At 50.0% G+C, this 17,592-nt stretch overlaps 1 protein-coding gene across 1 annotated transcript in view; it reads right to left on the bottom strand.

The window, feature by feature from the left end:
* Positions 1 to 2,455: 2,455 nt before the first annotated feature.
* Positions 2,456 to 17,592, bottom strand: part of TMEM178B (transmembrane protein 178B) — a 335,584-nt gene continuing 320,447 nt past the window's right edge. Inside the window, exon 4 of the mRNA XM_027574298.2 lies at positions 2,456 to 5,020. Coding sequence (XP_027430099.1) covers positions 4,770 to 5,020 — 251 coding nt within the window. The 3' untranslated portion in view covers positions 2,456 to 4,769. The remainder of the gene's footprint in view (positions 5,021 to 17,592) is intronic.

Below are 17,592 nucleotides of genomic sequence, written 5' to 3'. Positions count from 1 at the left end.
AGTCTGGGACTACACCCCTAGCCCCGGCTGCCAGCCTTTAAGACAACCAGAAGTTGCTGGAAGCTGCTGGAGCTGTGACCATCAGGATGCCCCTGAGTGATGGAATTATAAACAATCCTTTAGTCTTTTTGTTGCTGTTGTTTTCTATTTTTCTAATTTTCTACAGTTTCCTATTATTCAGAAAAGGTAACCCAATAGCCAATAATAGCGTCGTCTAAGAACTAACAATAATGCTTAAGAAATATTTTGCACCATGGGGGCCTCAATGGGAAGAGTAAAAACACAGCCCACCAAGCTGACTGCTTTGAGAGACACCAGGATCTTTTGTGTCTATCAACTCTGGTGGGCTTGTTCAAAAGCCTGTTCCCTTACTCTGCCGGATACCAGCTAGAAGACAGCACAGGAGCCAACCTGGCTGGGAGGCACCCGTGATTTCTAAATATGGTGAAATCACCTCTCCCTAGACTCAGAGGGCTGCATTTGTCCACTGGGATGGTTGGCCCCTGGAGCAAGGAGGAACAGTTTCCGAAAAGGCAGCTTCCCTTTAGCTGCGAGAATCACCCAAGGAACCCTCACAAACCACACCAAAGATGACCAGAGTGTATTTCTTTCCACTCCTTTCCCTCAGACACTTGAAAACCAGTTAGTTAAGGCTCCCAGAATAAGCCAGGTGAAGACAGAGTCAATGCCTCTGGGTGCTTGATTTCATGACGCTGAGCCTGACTCCGGGGGGGCAGCTTTAGGGACCTAAGCAGCACATCCCCCATTAAATCAGAACAACAATGCATGGTTCATTTCAGACCTCTTCTCATGACCGTGGAGGACTATTACGAGGTAGGACCCATACTCAGGAGGTTCCAGGAGATCGTCTTCCCTTATCAAAGGAAAGGCAAGCATTATTAGGTAGAGCCACTCGCCCCCAACGAGAGAAGATGCCAGAATGGGCTCAGGGTGCTGCATATGGACACATGATCAAGGAAGGCTTTGTCATGATTTGGCGGAGATGTTGAGTCTTCCTGACTTTGTGATCCCTGAAGCTGAGAGGATGTATTTATTGAAAGGCTGAGGCTTTCAGGAGGACCGAAGCTGGAATAGGCACATTTAGATTTTTTTTTTTTTTTAATATTTCAATGCCAGGAAGCTACTGACCTCCTTTTGAAGCCTACAGCCACAACAGATGAGGAAGGTGGCTGCTTGGAGTGTGAGAATGAGTCCCTCTGGGGACAAATGCCTGAACTCTTTTAATCAACTACTTCAAGTTGATGCAGAAAGAAAGTGGAAGTGAGTGGAGGGAGAGGAAAAGGAAACATGGAGAAACCAAAGCTCCAAAATGGGGAGAGAAAGACACAGGACCTCTTTCCAGGCAGACACTCCACTTTCCTGAATCCCCAGTCTCATAGGGTAAGGGAGGAAATGAAAGCTGAAATGGGCCCCACGCTTAAGGCTGATTCGCACGGAGCTCAAAACACATCCATGGTCAGAGAACTTTGCACGCACACCTGTTAAGGAATTTGAACTGACCTGGGGTCAGGGCTGGGGCTTTAATGAGGCTGCTAACCCTAAATCCCATCCGAAGGTTGGGTTCTACTATGAGGTGAAGTTGGCAGAGGCTCCTTCTTCCTTCTCCCTCCCCCCTCCCTTTCTTCTTCCTCGGCCAGGCCACTGCCTCAGCAATACCACGGGGCGGCAGGTCTTAACCTGGACCCCTAGGTTGGAGGGATCGAGCCCACCCAGGCAAGGACCTGGCATCTGTACGGGGCTTCCATCCTGACCACGTGGCTTAGGCTTTTTATTGGCCCCAAGCAGGATCAGACCTCAGAGTGAATCTGTTCCTATCTGGCTCAATGCTCCTGTTCTCCTGTTGGTGAGGTAAGCCCAGGTGGTTGACTTCTTTCTTAGGAATCTCTTAACATTTCAGGAAGGTTTTGAAGGGACACAATAAGCGGTATTAAGGGTTGATTCTAAAGATGAGTAGCTGAAAAGAGTGGCTGATCCATTTATGGCAAGCATGGGACAAAAAAAAGAAGATATAAATAGTCACAGTTCGGTGAGGCAGTATCTTCAAACATGGCTACTTAAGAAAAGTTTAAACGATATCAAGTTGCCCCCTTTAGAAATGCTTTCCCCATTTTCCTGCTGGGAAACAGGTGGAGTTTGGGTCTGGTCACAGACAAGCCCTCTGTTCCCCAAACAGACGCTCATGGACACCTGCCCCTCCCTGCTTGGTGGAGCCCACTCAAGACACTTGGAAGAAAGATACAAGGCCTCTCAATCTGGGATGCTTCTCAATTTTCCTCAAGCCCTAGTATGCCTCGAAGGGGGAAATCTAACTCTTCAAGAAAAATTTTCCTTAAATTCCACATACAATAGAAAAATTGGGTTTTCCTGAAAATGGTTTCTCTTCTCACAGAATGAATCCTTTATTTTAAAAATCCTTAGAAGCCCAATTGGAAGGTAATAGCATTTCCCGCTCCACACCTCATCCCACATCTCTCGGCACACCCTTACAAGGGGCACGCACACATGAGACCTTTTGCAGAAGCTGCCCAGTGTTGCCGGGAAGGAAGCCTTGAGTAGTACATCCAAACCCGCGCCCGGGTTATATTGATACAAACACATAGAAAATGCACCAGAGGGCTACGCATATACAGACACCCACATTCAGGCCATTCATGCACATGGGATGTCCTATCTGGATGTGAATTACACACACCACACACACACACTCACACTGACACACACAGACAGAGTCAGAAAGAGCAGATGAGGAGACAGGCAGGACTGGTAGCCTGGTGGATAGAAGAGGGAGAGGTGGTTAGTAGGTGAGGGAAGGTGGGACTGGTAGGAAGACAGATCAGAAGACAGGTAGACGAAACAGGTGCTTGGATGGGAAGGAAGGCTGTTGGAGCCTGCTGTTGGCAAAGTGCCCCGAGCACTCTTCATTATGAAGCAACTGAATTCTCAGCTGCATGGTTTGACCCATGACTGTGCAGCTCGGGGATTCACTCTTTGCCTCCCCAGGGCTGCGCAGCCCCCGCAAGGTCCCCGAGGTGACTGTCAGCTGCTCCTGCCCACTCTTCCCAGCAGATGCTCGTCCCTACAGCTTCCACGACTCTGGCTGACTTCGTGGTTCGCCAACACCTGCGGGGCCAATTGGCTCAAATGAGCCCGAGACACTGGGCTGGACTTATGCCACCTCTGTTTGGGGGCTAGCCACTACGACAGCTATTAGGGGATGCATGGCCTTGAATATCAAGAGGAAAAGGAAGAAGATGGAAAGAGTCAAGAGTTCTCCATTAATTTACACAATATCATACAAACTCGAGCCCATGGGACATGGAGGTGCTCTCTCTGCATGTGACCCATTTTCTTTCATCTGTACAGAGGTCGCCCCTAGGAGAGGGGTAGATGTCCAGTGACAAAGGACAGCTTCCACGATGGGGAGTGAAGGTCTGGTTTGGTTTGGTACGTACTTGTACAACAGCAACAGAGGCAACGTTCCTTCTCCCTCCTGAACAGTGCTCCCCCTCTTCTCTCATGGCTTTGGTGCCCAGCTTTGTCTTGAACTTCCAGATTTACAGGACTAAATCCTGCGGCATCCCAGAACTGTGATGTGAAGGACCACGGGGCCCTCTGAGGCCCAATGGGTTTGTTCTTGGTTCTGCCCTCTGGGAATTTCAGCTGCACATTACAAATAATAGAAAAATACAACACAAACGCTAAAACCAGAACATCCACCACACGCACACACGCCAGGGATCCGAAGCTACGGAACGGGCACCCGCACTGGCTTGCCCCTTCGTTATTCTCCCTTGGTCTTGGGCCTCCGCCCTGGGCCGCAAAACCACGACAAATGATGGAGACAACAGTCATGATGCAGTATTTCGATTTTAAAAGGTGAAAAGGAAAAAAAGGAAACCACCGGGAGTCATCTTGCATGCACACGCACGCACACACACACACACACACACACACGCACACGTCACAGCGTTACTCCAAGGCTCCAGTCTGCCCGAGCAGGACGGCAGGTGTGGTCAGGGGCAGGGCGGCCTCTTGTTTAACTGGGTATAAGGCAGCTGGAAGGTAAGACTGGGTTTTCTGAGCATCCACTGAAGTGTCCTTTTATTGACGTGGATCTTGCCTCTCAGCACATTGTTCTCTCCCCCTTCCCACCTCTAAAGCTTGGTCCAAAAGTTTGGCAACGAAGAGAAAACTTCCTTCTCGCGCTGTTTTCTCTTCCACTTCTCGTGTGTCGCTGGTGGGCCAGGAAGGGAACCAGAACAGGAAGGTCAAGAGAAGTGGCTCTGCAAATGACCTCAAAGATCTGGTTACGTTCTATGAACTACGTACAGGCTTTGTCTCTCTGCGATATGATCGGTGTTGGGGTGGTGTCCTCACTGCGGGCCCAATGGACGGCACCACCTTCTCTACATCCGTGCCGCTTCAGACACCACTGGCGACATGTCCCTTCCCGGCCCACCACCCCATCCTTGTGAGGGACGGGAATCAGGACACTACCACGGGGGGGTGATGTTCGTTCTGTCTTCAAGAAACCATGGAGCCAAAAGTTAAGAAGGGATGGAAGAGCCACATGACGGGAACGCTTTCCCCATCCTGGAGATGAGGCAACACAAAGTCCGACGAGATGCGGGTGCCTGGGCCAACTCAACTCTACCTTGGCACTGGCATCATCTTGAGTTAGTTTTGTTTTATATATGTATATTATATATATATTTATATATATATATATATATGTATGGGTTTGTTTTTTAGCACACTGTCCCATTCTCGGGTCTGGATTTAGGGCAGTTGGTCCTCGGGACAGGTTGGACAGAAGGGGCCAAGGTACAGAAGAATCCCGAGATTAGTGTGAGGCCCAGGCCCCCCCACGCACAGAACATGGACCATCCGTAGCCGTGGCTGATGTCATCGGGGAGTCCATACAGGTAGCGTGGGTAGCGTGACAGCTCGAAGTTGATTCCAGCCACACAGGTGCACAGTGAAATGATGCAGAAGGTTCCTGGAGGGCGAGGGAGGGAACACGGGGTGAGGGAGAGGGAGAGGGGGGAGAAGAGGGAAGGGGAGAGAGAGAGAGAGAGAGAGAAAGAGAGAGAGAGAAGTGAGGTTGACGGCATTTTCAATTCTCTTGAGTAGGAAAGATGAGAAGACCCAGGTACAAGGCACCTGCAAACAAGATCAATATCTGGAAATATTCACAGAGAGGAGACTAGCGTGAAGAGATCATGGCTTCCTTGCTCTCCAAGAATTGCCTGGTCTTGGAAAAACTTGGCAAGTCTCTCCTGTGGGAAAATACTAAATGAGTACCACAGTAGAGTCTCATGTAGGGTGTGTAGTGGGGCAGAAGAAGGGGATTCAATTCATTTTTCTAAAGCACTGAAAATTCAGTCTTTTTTGGGGAGACACAAAAAACACCGCCCCTCTCCCGTTTGCTACTTTTTTAAAGAGAAAAACTATCTCTATTCTCTCCTACATAAAATGTTCTTATACAACACTGGGTTTTCCTTCTCCTGCAAGACAACATTCCCCAAAGTGTTCTCCATGGAACACTGACCCTAGGAGATATTCCTTCACAAAGTGGCAGCAGAGTCCAAATCTCTGGGAAACTCTGTACGCAACTTCTCGCCCGTGAAGATTTATCACCCACAGTAGCATGAGCTCATGCATCTAACCTAGCCGTATGAGTATTTCACAAACTTAGTGAACGAGGGGAACTCCTCTTTAAAAAAAAAAAAAAAATGACTCCTAGGAACCTTCAATGAGAAGGCTGCTTTAAGACATAGAATGTTATAAAAATGAGAATTATAAACCCATTTTTAACCATTAGAGATAAGTGGCATCCCCAAAATGAGTTCAAGAGCTATTCTCAATATTGGCTGTGTCTCACGGCCCTTCTGACAGCCCTGATAGGGGAGGAAGGACCTGTGAAGTCTGAGAAGGCTGGGTTGGGTTGGCGGAAGGAAGAATTTTAGGGGGTGGGAACAAGAGTACGGGGCATTATAATTATATTTATTATAAGACCTCCTGCTTCCTGATGGTCAAGTTTCTTTAAGATCCGACCTCATCTATTGCAGGCCTCAGGCCCACGAGCGTGCGATCATTTCAATGTCCACAGTGGCGGCTTGTCCCTGTCCCTATTTGATTGAAGAAATTGAGGCCCAGAGAGGTTAAACCATCTGTCTGAAATCACACAACTAGTAACTGGTAGACCCAGGCTATGAACTCGGGCAGGCTAGTTCCAGAGTGTGCAGTCTCATCCTCTGTGCTAATTCAGGCAAGGTGGGTCCCTCCTGTTATGTACCTGGGCTCAAGATGAATTCTCTACCACTCTGTCTGCGATAGGGTAGTCTGGAGGCTTGGACGGCTTGTTAAAGCAGAGGGCTGGGCCCTACCCCCCCTCCCCCCACCGCCCCCAGTTTCTGGTTAGTAGGCCTGGTGTGGGAGAGGCCCTGAGAATTTGGATTTTTAACAAGGTCTTGGGTGATGTTGATGCTGCTGGTCCAGTGACTACACTTTGGGACCACTAAGTCGGGAAAAGGTTTTAGTAGAGAAAGATGAAACTTAATAGTCCAAAGTTCAGAGGACAGAGGGGAAAAAATTACAAATGAGCAATACAAGTGAAAAATGCTCAATTTTGCCAATAACCAAAGACTTGAAAAATAAAACTGTAGTAACAGAACATAATCAAATCAGCTGAGTTTTGGTTTTTGTTTTGCTTTGTTTTTTAATGATTATTTCCAAAACTAGTGAGGGAGCAGTAACATGGACCAACACATGGACTCCAGGGGAAGTAAGTGTAAGCTGGTATTTCCTTACAGGAAAGTGATCCTCAAAATATTCGCACCTTTGACTTAGTGATTTCATTTTGGATTAAGAAAGGAATCCCACCTGGGAACAAAGATGTCACTATAAAGATGTGCACGTGGTGAAGGGTGCTTCTGACACGTGGCCGTTGGAGGGGGAGCCAGCGCGAGCCCCAGGTACCCAGTGAACACTGCTCTTTGAGCTGAGAGGTCCAAGCTTACCGCAGAGTGACTGAAGTTGTTGAGTTCCTCTGGCAGCTCTGATCTGCACTCCCAAAGACCACTAAGGAGCCTGCTGCAAGGGCCAGGAGGAAGGGAGGGGGGTGCTGGCGTGGAGGGAGCAGGGCGCAGTGAGTAACTGTTCAGTGAATATTCCTTATGGAGGCGACCAAAAGCCATGCACTTAGGATGACCTGGGCTCAGGTGCCCCAGATATAAAACGTGTGTGTACGTGTGCATGCACATGTGTTTCTGTGTACGGATAGGCGCTTGTGTATGTATCTGTGCACAGTGCGCGCGCGCGCGTGTGTGTGTGTGTGTGTGTGTGTGTGCCCAAGCATGCACAAACACAGATGGCACCATCACTGCCTGAACAGGGGTCCCAAAGTTCGGGGAGTTACGAAGCAGCCCTGCCCCTCCTGCTGTGCACTGGGGTTCAGACGGAATTCTATGGTGTCCATGGTGGATTAGGTCCCACCTTGGTCCTGCGGAGTCAGCATCTCCTGGGGCAGAGGTTGGGGGGAATCTTTTGGTTTCAAAATTCCCTCGGCTGATTTCTGTCGATCAAGCTGGTGAGACCCTCGCATTAGGGCAGAGGGCCTTTGTGTAACAGAGCCGGGTGAAGGAAGGAGCAGAGGTGGTGCAGAAGGAAGGCGCAGCCTGTGGGGCGTGGCCAGAGAGAAAGTGACAGGCTGCAAGTGCAAATAATCCACATTCCAACAAACCAGAGCTGGCCTGCTGTGCCTCAAGTATGCTTCTTTCACTGCCTGGTTCCGGAACCTGAGTATGCAGATATCATTTACTAAAATTTAGATGTAGGACAGGAAGTGTGTGAGTGTGTGCATGCATGCGTGCGTGCTGAGGTCAAATCTGAGCTGCCCTTGGAAGGCACTCGGAACCATGGATCTGGAGCCTGATAGAAAGTTCTGAGCTAGAGGGGCGCCTGGGTGGCTAAACATCCAACTCTTCGTTAAGCATCTGACTCTTGGTTTCGGCTCAGGTCATGATCTCAGGGTCATGGGATCCAGCCCTGTGTCGGGCTCTGCACGCAGCTCAGAGTCTGCTTGAGATTCTCCCTCCCTCTCCCTGTACCGGTTCCCCTGCTCGTGCTCTCTCTCTAAAATAAATGAATAAAATCTTAAAAAAAAAAAGTTCTGAGCTAGAGATGTGGACTGAATCTTATACGTTGAAGCTGTGTGTGTGAGGAAGTCACCCAAGGACTTTATATAAATCGTATCTACATAGGATGCTTTAAAAAATGGAGACATTTCTTCCCATCCAAAGGTGCTCTATCCTCCTGATTAAATCCAGTGATTTGTTCTGGGGGAGAAGGTTGACCTCCAGAACTTTTGATCTTCCCAAGTTGCCCGTAGCTGCAAAAGCTTGCTATCTACTGCTTTAACGGTGTGTTCTGCCAAGTTCTGCAAGGACAGGACAGAAGAGATGTGCTTGATAAATCGAGAGTAAGGAGATGAGGTCCGTGTGGACCTGATTATCAATTGGAAATGGCCCAGCTTATTGACAGAATACATCTTGTTGTGTTATGTTAATGGAGTTAATTGGGGGATCTTCCTGCCTTACCTTCCTGACAATTGTCCTGTGACTTTGGAATCTTTTTAAAGTTTCTGTTCGTTAGCTCTTGTCAATATTCCCCTCGATGGGGGAACACTTCTAGGGCCCTCACCAAAGCCAGCCCTCTGAGACAGTCATCTAAGCTACTTGTTGGGAAGTTCTGTGTGACTAAGAGGGCAGGGCTGGAGCACGTGCTGTTAGCTTCCACATGACGCTGCTGTTGTCCGTTACGATCGAGGACTGATCATTTTACATACTTCTGCGCTTCTAGATTCAAACTTGAAAATGTGTATTAAGAATTAGAAATGAAAATACGCAGGGGCGCCTGGGTGGCTCAGTCGGTTGAGTGGCCGGCTCTCGATTTCGGCTCAGGTCATGATCTCAGGGTTCTGGGATCAAGCCCCCTGTTGGGCTCCGTGCTCAGCACGGAGTCTGCTTGGGATTCTCTCTCTCCCTCTCTCTGCCCCTCCCCCCTGCTTGTGCGTGCGCTCTCTCTCTCTCAAATAAATAAATCTTAAAAAAGAAAAGACATGGATATATGCAGGTATATGGTGGATCCTCGCTAAATGGACTAAATGGATAACTTGTTGCCATGTTTGTCAGCAGCGTCCTCTGACAACCCACCTCAAGGCGGATTTGACCAGGGTCCCGGAGAGTAGAGAATGTGATGGGGGACAAAGGTGGACGAGGACCCTGCCTGACCCAGTTTTCTCAGGTGAGGAACGCAACTCTTAGACCTGTAAACCGGTGACTAACTGGGGGGTGTGGGGTGCAGAATGCCCCCCACCCCTTGCTGTCACCACAGCTCTCGGGTTCTCTGGTGGAACTACCACGGATGCTGAAAGCCTCTGTGGAAACCCTGCCTCAGCTGAAGGACGGTGGCCTCCTCTTCATTCACCCAAAGAACAGTGTGAGGTCCTCCGCTCCCCCCGCCGCCCCCCCCCGCCACAGCAGCAGACCGGAGCCTGTGGGGCTAGGTCTTCAGGATCTGTCATTTTATTCTCCACGAGCACTTACTGAGACCTAAGTGAGGATCCAAGGAATAATATATAGTCACATCCTCTTAATAATTCCCCCCATGGCTTGCGGTTTGGGCCTAATTCCAATCAGACTCCAAGACTAACTATAGTCAGAGTACAGCAGTTACGTGAGAAGAAGTCTGCCCCAAGCCCTTCCTTCCGGAGCCAGGCTCTGCTGTGTGCTCCGGACCTGGCTGTGAGAAGTGGCAGGTGTCATGCAGGGTTCTGAAAGGATGGAACAGGATTCCCCCCAGGTGGCACACAGAAGGGGGTCCTCCCCTGGTCTGGAGAGCGTCCCTCCCTCACCCTCAGCGCCCCTCTGTCCCGGGTCTCTATGAAGAGATGAGAAGGCATGCCCACATACCACCGTCCCTGTGCCTCTCAGCTCCAAAACGCTCACTGCTCTAGCCTAGTCCAGCGTCTGTCCTTTACTACGTGAGCTGCTGTAACAAGCCCCTGCTAGCTTGCCTTCTGTTCTTGCTCCCGTAGAGTAGCCAGTGATATTTTTAAAATTTAATCAGATCAGAATCCTCTCCCCTGCTTACAACCCTCCAATAAGCTTCCTATCATGCTCAGAACGAAACCCACACTCCTTACCCGAGTGGACCCTGCCTCCCTATCTGGCCTCATTTCTCACCTTGACTCCTCAAATGTCATCCTCCCAGAGACATCCTCCCTGGCCTCCTCCTAAAATAGTGCCTCCCCCAGTGGTTTTCCAGCTGTTGTCTCGGGAGCTGTCCCTGGGAGAGGGAGAAGAGGCTCCAGCTCTCTCTCCTCTCTTTGGCCAGAATAGCCCTGCTTTGATCTGTATCCGTGTGAAATTTCATTTGAAGAAAGGAGTCCAGTGATTTCAACATTTTTGAAAAGCACCGGGCTTGTCCATTTGCAAGGGGACCTCACAGAGGCCATTACAGGGACTAAGCATTGGAGAGTAAAGTCTGATGGGCTGCTCCCATGGTTGCAAGTCTACGCCTTTGGCAGAAAAAGCTAATCAGTCTCAGCCCTCACTGCCGCTGGTCCTGGGAGGGGCCTCAGACTCCGACTCAGCCCTGCCCCTCCAGGCAGCCCCAAGTAGCCAGCCGGTTGGAATGAGAAGTGAAATCTAATTGCCCTTCTCTGTGCCAGGACCCTCACTCGCATGGACTCCGGAGCTCAGGAAGTCCAGCCAGAAGAGACGCAGACGACAGGCTGTGCTGGGAGATCCTCCGGCTCCGAGAGAACAGCGGCCTCCAGACCCCTCTAGTGTCCCTGCTTGCGAACCCCACCTGGGAGTGGGAAGGATGGCCAACAGGCGGAAGGAATGAGGCAAACATAATGCTTCCTTCTGGTTCTTCAAACACGCCACCTGCTTCCTCTGATGAAGCTCCCACCTGAAGCTCTTCAGGACTCGTGACTTTGCAAACCCACAGCCCTGGCCTGGTCCCACCGGCCTGTGTCCCATGGGCCGCGGCTGAGGAGGACAGGGCCTGCGGGGCTCCTGGGCTGCTGCCCACTCCATCGCCAGCCCCCTCCGCTCCAGGCACAGCTGAGGCTCGAGTGGGGGTGGGAGAGGAACCGGTTTGCACGCCCGCCTGCCAGCTCCCAGCTCCCGTTCCAACACCAAACACAGCTTTCCCCATCCACCTCCTCCACATCGCTGTCATCTCTAATTAGCGCTTCCCGGGGTTGCCAGATATTAGATTCCAGGCCCCCCCCCCACCAGACCCCACCCCCGAGTTTCAGTTTCTCAGCTGTTTGATGACTTCCCCCTGCTTGGTATCTCCTCCCTCAGTTTCCCAGCTGCCCCTTGATCGCGGCTTCGTGCCACCTCTCTGTCCCGCCCCGTCTCCTGCAGGGGCTTCTCATCCTCCTTTCGTCTTGGCAGACTTGAGGTTCCCAAGCTCTCGTCCCACGTAACACACTCCTTCGGGCCACTTCACCCTCTTCTCTGATTGGAGATGCCACCTCTCTGACTGGAGATGCCACCGCTACGTGATGGAGTCACAGGATCGTGTGGTATTATTTGATATCCTATGCTCCGTAATTATGTGTCCCCAACCCCCAGCGACACAGAATGGTCAAGGTATAGCCTTGGCTACGCACAGGTTTCCAGCGCTTTCCCCACAAACCCCAATTCCCTTAAGCTCCTGACTTCTTTACTCTTTCCAAATCTTGCTTCCCTAGTAGGGTGATCATCCATCCTCGTTTGCCTGGGGGTTGGTAGTGGGGGTGGGGGTGTGGCCCTGGAATGTGGGATTTCCATCCTAAAACTGGAAAGTCCTGGGCTACGTGGGACAGATCAGTCACCCTTGCAGGTTCCTTCACTGTCCTTCACTCCGGCGCCCTTCGGTGGTACTGCCACAGGGACTGATGAATCCTTGCTTGTAAGTTAAATTGACCATCATGTCCTCACCCAGCGAGGAGGGACACGTGGATGCCTGGAATGTGTTGCTTATGTTGAGACATGCCACACTGGGGTTACATGGTTTTGGGGCAGCTAACTCCTCTACCACCCTGAGATGTCACCAAGGAACACTTAATCAGCAGCCCCAAAATGGTCCCACCCCAGGACCAACTTAAAGCTCAATAGTCTTAGAGCCAATATTTAGAGTCCTGGTGTTAACCCCCTGCTCAGCCCACTCCTGAGCACGGAATGCAGGTGTGTGAGGTGTGGGCAGGGCCTCCCGTGGGGCCGCTGCTATATGAGCACACACAGGATGGCGGGGGTATGATCCCCTTCAGGGATTGTCCGAGAAGCCGTGTGAGTAATGCCCCAGCAATGGACCCTGTGTACAAAGAGCATCAACACTGAGGTCTCAGGTTAGGCAGCAAAAATGCTCTTCCTAATTCAAGAAGCCATCAGCCAGGAAACCGAGAGCTTCGAGAAGGTTCTCACAGGAATGCAGGGCAGTTATATATTGTGTGCACAGGCACTTTCCCAAATATCCATTCCTTATGTGACCAAGTGGTGCCCAAAACTTCACTGGAGTATCATTCCTGCAGCTCTCTAGGGTAGGAAATCCATCTGCGTGACATTTTCTGCTCCTGGGAAGGAGGAATGACGTCTGTGTATCCCTAGCCCTCGCTCGTCCGTTCCCTTGTTGCTTCGTGGCCAAAGGGCCTCTGCTCTGACCCGAGCCCACCAGCGTGCTGCAAAGTGGTGGCTGCAGACGTGCCCTTGTGGGCGTGCGCATCAGGGGTCAGGGACGTCTAAGCAGCAGCCCCAGTCCTCCCTCACACATTCCCCCGCGAGCCCCCTCTGGTCTTTAACACCACAAAGAAGCAAATTGGCAAACAGAAAAAGGGTCCTTCCTCCTCCAACAGCAGCGTCTGCATCCTAGGAAGCTGATGTATACTAAGCCCTTCCTTTGCAGAGATTAAATGCCTCGGCAGCATTTAGCTCTCAAGAGCACTTTATAGCTTTGCTCAGACCTGCACGGAATATAAATTACTGTTGAATTATACACCATTGCATCAGCAGCAGCCAACAGGCAGCCCACGTGGGGTTTCACATCCAAGGTGCCTTAGGGGTTTGTTGGGATGAGGCATGGAGCAGTGACAGGCTCCGAGAACACCCTGCAAGGCATGGCGCCCTGAGTTTGGACAAAATCATCCATCATTCTGCAAACTCCGCAAACGCTCTAGGCGGAGACACTGCAGGAGTGCCGCCCCCCCAACCCCCCCACCCTAGGCAAGCAGGGTGCGTCTACGTGCTACAAGGCTGCTCTATGTCTAGGCATGCTTATACCCCCCTAATGCAACATCCCCAACTCCAGCACTGAAAGGAACTGGCCCATGCATACAGCTTGGCATTGGTTCTCAAGACAACGCTTCCAGATTCCCAACCTAGAACCTGGAGCCTTATGCCTTTGTTTTCACATACCCTGTAGGGTGGCCACCAAATCCGGAAGCACTGATGTCAGGGACAGAATTGTGGCCTCGAGAAATTCCTATGGTGCAGCCCTAACCCCTGTGCCTCAGAATGTGACCGTACAGAAGATAGGGCTGTCACAGAGCTAATAACGTTAAAACGAGGCTGTTGGGGAGGGGTTCCCTAATCCAAACTGACTGGTGTCCTTACAAGAGGAGGAGATGAGGACATACAAAGAGACACCAGACAGCTGCATGCACAGGGGGAAGGCCAAGGGAAGAGGCAGCAGGAAGGTAGCCCGTCTGCCAGCCGAGGGAGAGGCCTCAGAGGAGACAACCCCGCTGATGCCTTGGTCTTGGACTTCCAGCCTCCGGAGCTGTGGGAAAAGAAATTTCTCTTGGTTGAGCCACCCAGTCTATGGTTTTTTTTTTTGTTTCGGCAGCCCTAGCAATCTAATGTAACAGGTGAATACATAATACATGGCTTATTACCATAACATTATAATCCATGATAAAATAAGACCATCTTTGTTTCTAGACTTCATGGCCTCCCTGAGGCTACAACAGGTATCTAAACCTAGCCATAGGAAACAATAGCTGCTGGGCATCTTCTGGGGTTTTTCCCCATCTAGTCTTCCTCACCAATGTATCTATGCTTGCTGCCACTCAGTACCCACCAATCCATTTTTTCTTTTGGGTATCGATTTAGATTTGATCACAACATCCATATCTCTGTGGCCTCTCCACCAAAGACAGAGCCTTCGCAAATTTGTGCAAACATCTCAAGGGCTAAGCAAATGGAAGAGGGCACCGGTGGTGTTCAAGTGCTTTTTGTGATGGGAATTTACTAAGGTCAAGGAACCTTTGTCCGATGTCCTTGACTGGACTTGGACATTTCCATCCTCCACCTGGTGTACGCAGAGTCCAGCTAGCCTTGATGGTCTAAGCCAAATCCCATCTCTCAAGAAGCCTTCTCCGAGTATGCCCAGCTCAAGATTATTCATATGTTTTCTGAATCCACAAAGTTTTTTGGTCTGGAACAGGTGACCTGACAATTGTAGGGACCCCTTCTTGTTCTCTGTTTTAGTTTGTGTTCAGCTAGACCTCACTTTCTCCAGAACTGGCGCGGTAGTGATGTCTCCTTCAGCATCACACGCAGCACTGAGCACGAACTCCATGTCACTAGAAGAAATGGACTTCCAGGCTTTCGGGCTTTCAAGTGAAAATACGGGCTTTGAAACATAGAGGGGAATGAAGTTGATGCCACGCCCTGTCCTCCCAACCTTTTCCTCCTCCTAAACCGTTCTGATGGCTGAGGGGTTTGTGCACCTGCCCGTGTGCGCATGCGTGCCCACGCATGTGCGCACCTACCCATGTTTCACTGGGCACCTTGGGTTTCAGGAAGCATTTTTATATTCACTGAAACTCTGCACTGGAATAATACCCTCTCTGCAGGATTATTTTGAAAAGCGATAATAAATGTGAAAAGGCTTACAGAAGTTGAAATTGCTTTCTATACATAAGGTATAATATTAGAAATGGAAGGCTTTAAGTGAGGGTGAGGAAAAATTGTTCTGGAGGACAAGAAAAAAATGAAGTTGCTGTTTTCCTCTCCATCACCCATTCCACGTTCCCCCCAGGCCCCGGCCCCGCCCCAGGGTAAATGCCACACCAGGAAGCAATTGCTGCCAGAGGAAGGACTCACTCAGGACTCTTGATTCTGTGGACTTTGTGGAACCAGAACCACAGGATTTGGAAGATCTCAGAATACATTTCTGAGACAGATCCTCCTCAGTAACGGAACTTATCTTCGGGCTCAGAGAGGTTACAGTGTCTAGCAAGGGTTACATGATGACATTGGTGGAGAAGCCTGTAAGCCTGTGGTTCAACCAGGATGGGTAAAAGGAAGCAGCCCCAATAGCAGTGTTGGGAATCCATAAGTAACAGGAGCTGGGGACCTTTTCAAGCTGCCACAAAGCTTCTGACCTGGTTCCTCTGGCATATAGGGGCGGCGTCTAGAATTCTCCCACACTCATTTATTAAACACCTAGTATACAGTGGGCTGTTAAGAGTTATCTTTTTATCATTTTTAGTCTACAGAGTACAGTTTCCTTTTTTTTTTTTTTTTTGGTTAAAACACTACCACCATTCTTTCTCACAGGGAAGCCATTCTGAGATCCTACAGATTCATTCAGACATAGGCCGCTGACTCAAACCAAGTCTCAGGTGTTGTAACTTCTGTACCTCGAGGCCGTGATCACAAACGTGTGCAAATACGTGCGGCACAGAACATACATTATATGACCCACATGTAATCTCCAGCTAAATAATTTACTAGAGGTCCCAAAGCATATGCGACAGAGCAAATATCTGATTTTGCCGTAAAACCTGGACTGTTTGTTTGCAGAAACATCTGAGAACTATCCATTATACTTGCTCCCACTGCCCCCATTAAAAAAAAATCCCCCAGAAAAAGTCACCACTGGCCCACTCCACTTTTGCCCACCTGCCCTGGGATATTTCATGCTTCATGGAGCAAAAAGTTGGGAAAATCAGAGGTGGGTGGTCTGTGGTGAGCTATGAGTTTTCCATATGATGGGCATCTATGTATGCGTGAAGAGTTCTAGAAAGACAATGAACCAAGAGTACAGCATCACATCTTTCTCAATGTGAATCTTTGGAGCTTCCTATCCATCTGGGTCTTGGTTCAGAGCTGAGAATTGGTAGGATCCAACTGGCTTCCTAACTAAACTGAGAGTGGCATCTACAGCTGTGCAGAAAGGAACATTCTCAAGCTGTGAACAGTGAGCTTCCAAGAGTAAAGCCACTTAGCACATGCCATCTTCCTGCCGCTGCTTCTCTGTTCTCTCCTTCTCTTTGTAGGCCAACCCTTTCTGGTGGATGACAATGGTCCGCAGAGCAAACGTGGAGAATCTCTAGGGTGGAGGGCAATCTTGTCCTGGGTTTCTTGCTCGGGACAAGGCTGGAAGTAATTCAAAACCTGCTGCAGACCATCACTGATGCTACAGCTTCTTGGTTGCTCTGGTCATTGATCTTCCTAAGTAGTACACAAGCCACATCACCCCCCAGGGCCAGTAGGAAGCCCAGCACAAGTAGACCTATCATTACGTAGGAATTCCTGTCTTGGTGGTCTAAGGCTCTCCTGGCCCAGAGGTACACTAAGGCAGTCTACACCCACTTCCTGGTAGAAGACCTACAGCCAACGGGGATGTGCGTGGTGGAAAGAGAACTCCACCAAGAATCAGGAAATCTGAGTTCTGGTCCCATCCCTGGCCCATGAAGTGGGCAGATCACCTCATCTCTGGCAGTGATCCCTCAACCATGCAATACACAGAGGGAAGGGCCAGATCTCTGTGATCCTTCCAGTTAAGTGATGCCCTGACTCTTGGTATGGGGGCAAGATGGTTCCATTCTCTCTGAACTGCTCTAGGATGGGCTGCCAGTTATTCTGTCAAACACAAGCCACCTGGAGAGAAGACACTGCTGCTCACCTCCTGACATGCACAGAAGGGCTGCTGGATGAGACCATTAGATGTCATTACTCGACATCAGTGTGCATATGAGGCTCTGCTCTAAATTGCCTTGATTTTAAATGTGGAAGGATGGGGGCCCAGCTATTTGAGTGTCTGGAAGAAATTGGCTCCTGAAAGAAATCTCTCAGGCTTCTACCCTTTCCGATCCGAGCCAATGCCATGTTAATTAGGACAGGAAGAGGCATGGGGTGGTAGCCAGAAGATCAGGCAAGGTTGCCACCTGGTTTGGTTTATGTCTCCATATGCCTGGCACGTTTGTTAGCTTGGGCTGGCCTTCCTCTGAGCTGATGTCACCTCACCGCTGGGTCACTGAATACATATATAGTTTTATATGGATCAAATACTGATATGTAATATTTACAACGTGGCAGGCACTGTTGCAAGTGCTTTACACATGTTAGCTCTTTTAATCCTCCAAGTGACCTTATGAGGTGTGGGTAAGGAACGTGAGGCACAGAGAGGTTAAGGAGATTGCCCAAGGTCACACAGCTAGTGAGTACGGGAGCCAGGATTCAAATCCACGCCTTGGCCGCTTGTTATGTCGGCTCTCATTTTTCG

This window comes from Zalophus californianus, chromosome 12 (genome assembly GCF_009762305.2).
Source record: "Zalophus californianus isolate mZalCal1 chromosome 12, mZalCal1.pri.v2, whole genome shotgun sequence".
Classification (NCBI taxonomy): Eukaryota; Metazoa; Chordata; class Mammalia; order Carnivora; family Otariidae; genus Zalophus; species Zalophus californianus.
This window is presented reverse-complemented; position numbering and strand designations above follow the sequence as displayed.